Source organism: Galeopterus variegatus, unplaced genomic scaffold (genome assembly GCF_000696425.1).
Source record: "Galeopterus variegatus unplaced genomic scaffold, G_variegatus-3.0.2 Scaffold1773, whole genome shotgun sequence".
NCBI lineage: Eukaryota > Metazoa > Chordata > Mammalia > Dermoptera > Cynocephalidae > Galeopterus > Galeopterus variegatus.
Window position 1 is genome coordinate 263,084 of NW_007727884.1, and position 10,888 is coordinate 273,971.

Here is a 10,888-nt window from a genome sequence, read left to right on the forward strand (position 1 = left end):
AAAAGAAAAAAAAAAAAAAAAAAAAGAAAATGATCAGATTCAACAGCCATAAAAGATCCTTTTTCCTGGAAAAATGTGACCTAACATTGCTGTGTTAGGTTCCACTCTGCATCTTCCTAGAACTGAATTGGCACTGGCCTGGGAGATGGGAAGATGTCAAGACTGCCTATACATTAAGGTTACTGCCAAAGTACATTTACAAGAGAATGAGAGATCTGCTTATTCACATAGGGTCAGCCTAAGGTTCACAATTTGTTGGGCCCATTTTTAGGAACAAACATTTCTGTGAGCCACATGGTGCCTATGGGTGGAGGATGAAGATGGCGCCTGAGGGAAGTAGGGGAGGCGTAACCCAAGATAGCTCCAAAAGGTTTTTATTGGTCCTCCAGTATTTCTGCACTTGTGAACCCTGCGTGATCGCTATGCTCAACATGTTAGTACAAAATGCATGCCCGCGTGATCCTTTAACTGATTGGTTAGTTCATGGAAAGCCCCTACCTGCTTGCTTATATAAATTGCAGTGTAACGGCAGTAAAGTGGAACTGCCCTGACAAAACCCCTGCCACGTCTGAGTGTCTCTTTCACGGGGCTGGGTTGGCGGGCAGCAGGCTCACTTTTCCCCGAGATCCCTCGTCCCAACACCAGGGGTTATCCTGTCGGCTCCTTTTCCTGCTGAGTCTGTGGGAGGACCCCAGGCGCACCCCCACAACAATTCTCTCAGATCACTGCCCAGTTGTGACCAGGGGTGTTTCAAAATTTTGATATAAACATTATTTCACTAATTCTTCATTTCTAATATTTATAATATACTACAATTCAGAACATTATATATGAAAAATAAGTTCAGTTATTTTTTAAAAATCCTTTATGTAGTATGTTCCAGCCTATCTGCTAAATTTATCTTTAAAATAGTGAATTTCAGGGCTAGCCCGTGGCTGCCTTGGGAGAGTGTGGTGCTGATAACACCAAGGCCACAGTTTCAGATCCCTATATAGGGATGGCCAGTTAGCTTACTTGGGAGAGTGTGGTGCTGACACCACCAAATCAAGGGTTAAGATCCCCTTACCGGTCATCTTAAAAAACAACAGCAACAACAACAAAAAAAACCATGAATTTCCAGGACCATCCAGTTTACTAAATGTTTATGATTTTGAGGAAATGCATAATGTATTTGAATGTCTAGCATGAAAATCAATCAGCTCCAGCTTAACTATTTTCATGAAAAATTTTGAAAGAAATCTACTTAAACAGGCACACCTCAGAGACACTGCAGGTTCGGTTCTAGATCACAGCAATAAAGTGAATATGGCAATAAAGCAAGTCACATGAATTTTTTGGTTTCCCAGTGCACATAAAAGTTACGTTTACACTATACTGTAGTCTATTAAGTGTGCAATATCATTATGTCTAAAAACAATGTATATAACTTAATTTAAAAATACTTTATTAGGGCTACCTGGTTAGTTCATTTGGTTAGAGCAAGGTGTTGATAATATCAAAGTCCGGGGTTTGATCCATGTACATGCCAGCCATAAAAAACAAAAAACTTTATTACTAAAAAATGCTAATGATTATCAGAGTCTTTAGTGAGTCATAATATTTTTGCTGGTGGAGAGTCTTGCCTTGATGCTGACTGATCAGGGTAGAAGTTGCTGAAGGTAGGTGTGACTATGGCAATTTCTTAAAATAAGGCAAAAATGAAGTTTGCTATATAAATTGACCCTTTCATGAAAGATTTCTCTGTAGCATTTGATGCTGTCTGATAGTATTTTACCCACAATAGAACTTCTTTCAAAACGGAACCCATCCTCTCAAACCTTGCCACTGCTTTATCAACTAAGTTTATGTAATATTCTAAATCCTTTGCTGTCATTTCAACCATGTTCACAGCATCTTCATCAGGAGTAGATTTCATCTGAAGAAATCGCTTTCTTTGCTCGTGCATAAGAAGCAACTTCTCATCTGTTAAAGTTTTATGAGATTGCAGTGATTTAGTCACATCTTCAGGCTCCACCTCTAATTCTAGTTCTCCTGCTATTTCCACCACATCTGCCTTGCTTCCTCCACTGAAGCCTTGAATCCCTCCAAGTCATTCATGAGGGTTGGAATTAACTTCTTCCAAACTCCTGTTAATGTTGATTTTTTTAAAAGATGACTGATAAGGGGATCTTAACCCTTGACTTGGTGTTGTCAGCACTACGCTCTATGAAGTGAGCTAACCGGCCACCCCTATACAGGGATCTAAACCCGTGGCTTTGGTGTTATCAGCACCGCACTCTCCCAAGTGAGCCATGGGCTGGCCCCTAATGTTGATATTTTGACCTCCTACCATGAATCACAAATGTTCTTAATGGCATCTAGAGTGACAAATCCTTTCCAGACATTTTCATTTTACTTTGCTCAGATTCATTAGAGGAATCACTATCTATGGCATTCATAGCATTACAAAATGTATTTCTTTAACAATAAGACTTGAAAGTCAAAATTACTGCTTGATCCATGGGCTGCATAATAGATATTGTGTTAGCAGGCACGAAAACTACATTAATCTCCTTGTACATCTCCATCGGAGCTCTTAGGTGACTAGGTGCATTGTCAAGGAGCAGTAATATTTAGAAAGGAGTCTTTTGTTCTGAGCAGTAGGTCTCAACAGTGGGCTTAAAATATTCAGTAAACTATGCTATAAACAGATGCTCTGTCCTCCAGACTGTTGTTCCATTTATAGAACACAGGCAGAGTACATTTAGAACAATTCTTAAGAGCCCTGGGATTTTTGGAATAGTAAATGAGCATTGGTAACAACTTAAAGCCGCCAGCTGCATTGGCCTCTAACCAGTCAGCCTGTCCTTTGGAGCTTTGAAGCCAGGCATTGACTAATCCTCTCTAGTGAAGGAAGTCCTAGACAGCATCTTCTTCCAATATAAGCCTGTTCATCTACATTGAAAATCCATTGTTTGGTGTTGCCACCGTCATCAAGTATCTTAGCTAGATCTTCTGGATAACTTGCTGCAGCTTCTACATCAGCACTTGCTGCTTCACCTTGCATGTTTATGTTATGAAGATGGCTTCTTTCTTTAAACTTCATGAGCCAACCTCTGCTAGCTTCAAACTTTTCTTCACTACCTTCCTCATCTCTCTCAGCCTTCACAGAATTGACGAGAGTTATGGCCTTACTTTGGATTAGATTTTGGTTTAACTTAATGTTGTGGCTGGTTTGATCTTCTATCCTGACCATTAAAACTTCCTCCACGTCAACAGTAAGGCTGTTTTGCTTTCTTATCACTCATGTGTTCACTGGAGTACCACTTTTAATTTTCTTCAAGAACTTTTCCTTTGCATTCACAACTTGGCTGTTTTACACAAGAGGCTTAGCTTTTAGCCTGTCTTGGCTTTTGACCTGCCTTCCTCACTAAACTTAATCACTTCTAGCTTTTGATTTAAAGTAAGAGATGTGTGACTCTTACTTTCATCTGATCACTTAGGGGTCATTATAGGGTTATTAATTGGTCTAATTTCGATATTGTTGTGTCTCAAGAAATAGGGAAGCCTAGAGAGGAGAGAGATGGGGGAACAACCAGATGGTGGAGCAGTCAGAACACACACAACATTTATTGATTAAGTTTGTGGTTCATGGTGCCCCAAAACAATTACAACAGTATTATTAAAGATCGCTGATCACAGATCATCATAACAGATATAATAATGAAAACATTTGAAATATTGTGAGAATTACCAAAATGTGACAGAGAGATACAAAGTGAGCAAATGCCGTTAGAAAAATGGCCCTGACAGACGTGCTGGACATAGGGTTGCTACAAGCCTTCGACTTGTGAAGAACACAGTATCTGCAAAGCACAATAAAATGAGGTATGCCTGTACATAAAAAGGATTTTATAACATAAGTTTGAAACGTTGCTTGCTATTATGGGTGATCTTATAATTAAAGTATTAAAGTCAAGGGCCGGCCCGGTGGCACACTGCTACAGTGCGCCGCTTGGGAAGTGTGGCGGCGCTCCCGCCGAGGGTTCAGATCCCACATACAGACCGGCCGCTCACTGGCTGAGCGAGGTGCGGGAGCAACACCGAGGGTTGCAATCCCGTTGCCGGTCACGAAAAAAGACAAAAAGAGAAAAAAAAAAAAAAGTATTAAAGTCAAGAATTAAGTAAGTAGGCTTTTCACTTACCAGAAATAAAGTCCTTGAATTGTTGTAAATATTCCATGGCCCCATGAATCTGACCTTGTTTACACAGGCAAAGAAGAGCTTTCTTGCGCTGGCCACATTCATGGTAGATCATTTGAGCCAAAGCCAGGCACTTGGCCTTATTATAAGTATCCTGCTCCCCATAATCATAAATCACATCCCCAGCTTCCTCAGAAAATGTCAGCCTAGAGCAAGCAGATCAATAAGGTACATATTAGAGAATTCTTGGTGAGTGTCTAAGACTGAAATATTTAAAAATTCAGCACAGTAGAACAAGATTTTCTATGGCCTGTAAGAATTCCAAGTCAATATGCAATTGATGATGTAGGAGAGATTAAATGTATCTGATATTTTAAAAGAATAAAAACAATCAGCTATCTCTAAACAAACTGTTGGAAAAGAAAGAGATAGCTGATTTATAAATAAACAAATGCAAAAATAATCAGCATATACTCCTTTGGAGGAAGACATTTTGGAGAAGCTGAGCTCAAGTTTTTTTTCAAGTTTTAAAAAAATCTACAAACAAGGTTAGAACTCTCCTGCAAAGACTGATAGAATTTAAAATTACAAGGTAAACAAAAATTCTCTTATAAGTGGGGGTCTCAATGTTCTCAGCACTAATCTAGGTTCTATACCCTGTAGAATGTAAGAACTTATTAAATGTTGGTTAAAGATAGTGACAAAAATTTCGGCTCATAATTAGTGACAGATCTTGTAAGCATTTGTACTAAAAGGAAAACAGTAGTTGTGACAGCACTGTTATATTTTAAATTTGTTATAGATTTATAAGAAGCAACAGAAGAAAAGAGGACATAACTGTGCCTATTAGGAGAGACTGAAGAAGCAGTTATTTTGAGATGGCTCAATTAAATTGATATTACTTGTCCTCATATTTTATTTTATTTTACTTTTTTTTTTTTTTACAGCTGGAGTATGGAGGGATCCAAACCCTCGACCTTGTTGTTATCAGCACCACACTCTAACCAAGTGAGCCACCAGCCAGCCATGCCATCATATTTTAATGTGCCATATTCATACACAATTCAAGTGAGCCATCTGTACTATCACAGTAACTCCACCTAGAAGCTATCAGCATAAGTCAAAAGAACATTTGGGTATGATTAAAGATATCACTTCTAATTACTGGTTGTATGGAAATTGTGCTTTAGTTGTACTTTTAATTAATAGCTACAAAATAGCACTCACATAATATTGGTGTCTGTATACATCTAACAAAATGCTGATAACATTAAAATGAAATTCTAAAACACCTACAAAATATCTCTTTACTGAAAATTTAGTAAATAAAACCTTTTGTTTTTATTGGAGTAGGCCACAGAGAGGTGGGTCTAAAATCAGAAGACAGCTTGAATACAAACCAATTATTTAGTCAAGCAATTCTCTGACTCCTATACTTTAATACCAAAATACCAGTTTTAGTAGCTACAGTCACAATGTTTCCTGAGGCTGGACAAGTAATTATTTTAGTCTATGGAGTGACGGCAATACTAGAGAAAAATGGTAATATCAGAATTTTAGTATTTATTTCTCATATTAATACCATTTTTTTTTTAAAGTGGTCATTTCTATGATGCTGTTCCACCTGAGAGAAGGCGAGGACTTGGAAATGAGTCTGGGAACCTCTCTCCCTTTCCCCCCCCAATCACCTCATCATACTCTCTGTTATCCTAAAGTACCCTTGTTGGCTCTCCCCACCCTTACTCTTAACTCTAAGAAGACTCTTTCCAGGACTTCTGAAAGTGGATCTGAGATCAGACTAGCTCTGGAAAATCAAATGACAAATGAATAAAAGAAAATATGCTTAACCTTACTAGTAAACTAAGGCTTTTTGATTATAAATCAGGTTTTAGATTTTTAATGTCAAAGTAAAGGTAATATACAATCACTAAAACTATGCATGGTATTTATTTACTATTATTTTATAGGATTAGGTTTGCAGAGTTAACATTTCAGAGGATGTTTATCCTCTTCTAGGAGAAATATCTGTAATTTAGAGAGCTAATACCAGTAAAACATAGTTTCTTAAATTTAGGCTTTGTGGGCCAACTAATTAGACTTTTCCCAGGTAAGAATGACTTAAGAGAGCTGAGATTAACCACATAACCCAGGCTGCTTTAGGTCTGGCTCTATGCTGAGCTTCTGGGAAAGAATTGGAAGTTTTTAAGGTAGCCATGAGGGAGAGGCCAGTTCATCAGAGGCAGAAACCAGGGGATAGAGGCCAAGAATAACGAATGTGAATTGCCTTTATTTTTGGTGGCTGGCCTGTACAGGGATCCAACCCTAGACCTTGATGTTATTGGCATCATACTCTAACCAACTGAGCTAACCAGCCTGCCCTTAATTGCCTTTAGTATTCCCTGTTATATTACCTCTGGATCCTTAAAAGTGGTAGCCAGTTTATGCAGTCAGAAAACTGCACAAGAATTAAAGAATTTAAATTCTTACAACTAAGTGGTAGAAGGGGTCAAGAAGCGTCACTATGTATAAGGAAATTAATCTTATCTGAAGTATCTTTGCACTAGATAACAGATGTTAGTAAAGACCATGCACTTTCTGATGTCCTCAAATCCAAACCACTTCCAGTGCTCCCTGACAAATACTTTTTGTGGAGAGTATAGAAATGTGGCCAGGCAGAGAAAGAAAGAAGAGGGCAAAAAGAGAGAGAAAAGGTTATGCATATGAAAAAGTTATTTCCTAAAACAAAACTGTTATGTGGACAGTAAATGAAGGCCATGACAAGAGGAGGTGGGAGAAACACACCTTACACTGGTAAACAACAGAGCCATCAATCCAGGATAGCTTTATTACTATCCAGAGGTGTGCAGAGAAAATGGTGGATTTGGAATGGGTAGCAGTAGGAAGTAGTATGCAAACCTGACATTTTTATGTTTGTGACACTTCAAAATCAGGATTTGTTGTTTACGGAGTGCTTATACTAATCCATCTATCTCCCTTGTAACATGATACACTTCTTAAAGATGAGAAGTATACCTTTTCTTTAATATGTATGCTAAGTTCCTGTGCACTCAGAGCCAAGTAAGCATGGCCCTTAGGCTGCAATCGCAGGCCATGGCTATTAGATAGATGTCAGGGAGGTCTTTTTTCTCTCTGCCTTCCAGTATTCACAGCTCAACCCATGTCCACTTCTATCTCCCTTGTAACATGATACACTTCTTAAAGATGAGAAGTATACCTTTTCTTTAATATGTATGCTAAGTTCCTGCGCACTCAGAGCCAAGTAAGCATGGCCCTTAGGCTGCAATCGCAGGCCATGGCTATTAGACAGATGTCAGGGAGGTCTTTTTTCTCTCTGCCTTCCAGTATTCACAGCTCAACCCATGTCCACATAGACCCAGCATAAGCAGCTGGTATTTATCCTCAGATCAATCTTCATAAGTGTTGGCCCTTGTGGTAGACACTGTTTTGGTGCCTCACCCAGGTCCCCTCTTCCAGACCAGTGCCCTTTCTCCAGCTGAGTACTAACAACCCGCAGCTACCCCTTCTCTGAAGAACTATACTCAGGTGACTGGAGCCACCTTGCCCAGAAAATTATGCCTATCCCACCACCCCCAGTGGTCCATAGCTGATGACTGACTGATAAGGGGTACAAAAAGCCAGTCTCTTAATCAAGGGGAAACAACTCTGTGTTATGGTTTATGTTCCATAGCCCTTCCCCTGTGATAATGGCTAATACCTGAATTCACGTTCTTGTTTGGCTCTTTCTCCTTCTTTGTAGAGGTTTTAGGCTGTTCGATATATAGGATCGTGTCATCTGCAAACAGGGACAGTTTGACTTCATCTTTTCCAATCTGGATGCCCTTTATTTCCTTCTCTTCTCTGATTGCTCTGGCTAGTACTTCCAACACTATGTTGAATAGGAGTGGTGAGAGTGGACATCCTTGTCTAGTTCCTGTTCTTAAAGGAAAAGCTTTCAGCATTTCCCCATTCAGGATGATATTGGCAGTGGGCTTATAACTGGGTACCTCCGGGACTCTCTACTTTTGCCGTTTCAGACCAATGCATCCAACACAGGCCTCAATTCAGGGTGAGTCAGTGGGTCTGTCCTGCCTACTTCTACGGGTTCCCCCCTCTACTCTCTATTACTCCAGTCTCTACAAAGTCCAGGCGCCTGACCGAGGGAACTCCTCTCATGCCCTCCAACTATTGGAGGATGCTCCTCCAGTGGTCGGTGGCTTTTCTCTCAAAAAGAAGGTGGGCACTAAAGGGGATGCCCGTTGCTGGCACTCTTCTTCTACCAGGACTGACTGCCCTTTCTCACCCTCTACACAGGATCCTCATGATCCAAACCTCCACGCTGTATGTGTCCGGGCTGTCTCCTGGCCAATTTCTCGGCCTCCAGGGAGACATTAAAACTCAAACACCTCATTACAATGGATCCCAGTGGCCACAAGATGGCACTCGATTTAGACACTCACCAAAATGGCAAAAGCTGTACAGATTCCTTGCTCAGGCCTCTTCCTATCTCTGAACACATTCTTCTCTCTGTCAAAACTGTCCTATGTGTCAAATTCTCCTAGCTCATGCTTGACCTCTCCTTCCAGACTCGGGTCAATCTTCTGATCCGTCAGCCATCCACATTTCTCTCTCTTCCCCACATCTGGCCTCCAGATGCTGTCCTCAGCCCAACTCCTCCCCTTCTCCCCCTTCATCAGGTAACAACCCTGCCTCAGCTCCGGCTTTTTATAACCCTTCCGTGAAGTGGCTGGGACAGAAGGAATTGTCTGAGTCCATGTACAGGGAGCAGGTCTGGATGACGGCTCAGGTACATGCTCAAAATAATAGGCAGCCTGTGAGAGCCTTTGCTGTTCCTTGCATGGACCCAAATTCGAACTATCAGGCTGGCCAGGGGGATTGAGATCTCCGGGATAACATGATCACACAAATACTTCACGTCCTCCAAAAGCCTACTCACAAGTCAGTCAATTATTACAAGCTTAGAGAAATCACACAGAGATCCACTGAAAATCCCAGCAAGTTCCTAACCCGCCTCTCTGAGGCTTTACATGAATACACACATATAGACCCAAACTCCCCTGCAGGCATGACCCTCTTACACTCTAATTTCATTACCAATCAGCTCCTGATATTCAAAAAACTATAAAAGAGATCAGGCCAAATACCAGCTCCCGGCTAATGCCATCCATGTCTCACATACTCCAAAGCTGGCTGCCTTAAGAGGCAAGGCACCCAGGAACTGCTTCAAATGCAGCCAACTGGGCCACTCAGCATGGGCCTGTTGTAACCTGCCCTCACTGCAAATGGCCAGGTCACTAAGGAATCAACTGTGCCACTCACCAGAGAAGGAGTGGCCCAGTCCCGAACCTACAGCCTTTGGCTTCACGGGCATCCCTACCAGAGCTTCTCGGCTTTGCCCAGGAGGAGGATTGACGATGCCCAGGGCCTGAGGTCCCCATGGAGATCACCATGCATGAGCCCAGGGTAACTTGCCTCGTAGCAGGTAAGCCGATCTCTTTTGTCATCGATACAGGGGCCATTTACTCTACCCTTCCTGAATATACAGGACCAACAACTCCATCCTCTATCACAATGGTATGGGTCACGGGATCAGAATACCACCCACGGGGGCTGGCCCGGCAGCGCACTCGGTAGAGTGTGGTGCTTGGGAGTGTGGCGGCGCTCCCGCCGAGGGTTCGGATCCCATATAGAGACCGGTCCGCTCACTGGTTGAGTGCGGTGCGGGCGCGACACCGAGGGTTGCGATCCCGTTACCAGTCACAAAAAAAGACAAAAAGGAAAAAAAAAAAAGAATACCACCCACGGATCACTCAACCCCTTTCCTGCTCCCTACACCACACCCAATTCACACACAAATTTTTAATAATGCCTCAATGCCCAGCCCCCTTACTGGGACAGGACATCCTTTTCAAATTCAAAGCTACTCTTACCCTAAACACTTTAACTCCAGCTACAATACTACTGTTACAGGCCTCACCCAGACCTGGCCCCTGAAGCTTCCACCTTCCCCTCTGCCTCGGAGAAGGTTAATCCCTACTACGAGACACTTCTTCTCCCTCCATTGCTATGCACCATTCCCCGTCCTTGTTAAATTGCTGAACCCCTCTTTGTTCCCTGATGTCCCACAGTACCCCATCGCTAACAAACACCTAATAGGCTTAAAACCCTCTGTACACGAACTCCTTTCTTCTCATCTCTCATGGCCTACCCACTTGCCTTTCAATACACCCATCCTTCCAGTTATAAAGCATAACAGCTCATACTGTTTAGTACAGGACTGATCCTGACACGTGCCATTCCCAACAACTTACTTCGACAGTACTACCTCAGGGATTTCAGGATAGCCCCCACTTTTCTGGCCAGGCCTTAGCTCAAGACTTATCTGAACTTCCCCCAACCTCTAGCACTTTAATACAATATGTGGATGACCTCCTCCTTTGTAGCCCCTCCTATGAGGATTCACAGGCCCACACTGTTGCTCTCCTTAATTTTCTGGCCTCCAGGGGATATCAAGTGTCCCCCAACAAGGCCCAAATTTCTTCTACTTCAGTTCAAGAGTCTAATTTCTGAACTCCCTACTCCTACCACAAAGGGTGAAATCCTTTCTTTCTTGGGGCTTGCAGGGTATCTGTACCTGTGGATTCCTAACTTTGGTGTGCTAGCAAAGC

General features: G+C 41.9%; 1 protein-coding gene across 2 annotated transcripts in view; it reads right to left on the minus strand.

Moving 5' to 3' along the window:
- Nucleotides 1-10,888, minus strand: part of CLHC1 (clathrin heavy chain linker domain containing 1) — a 61,111-nt gene that overhangs the window by 10,639 nt on the left and 39,584 nt on the right. For both annotated transcript variants that reach the window (XM_008578839.1, XM_008578838.1), the window contains exon 9: nucleotides 4,185-4,387. In XM_008578839.1, the coding sequence (XP_008577061.1) occupies nucleotides 4,185-4,387 (203 nt within the window). The remainder of the gene's footprint in view (nucleotides 1-4,184; nucleotides 4,388-10,888) is intronic.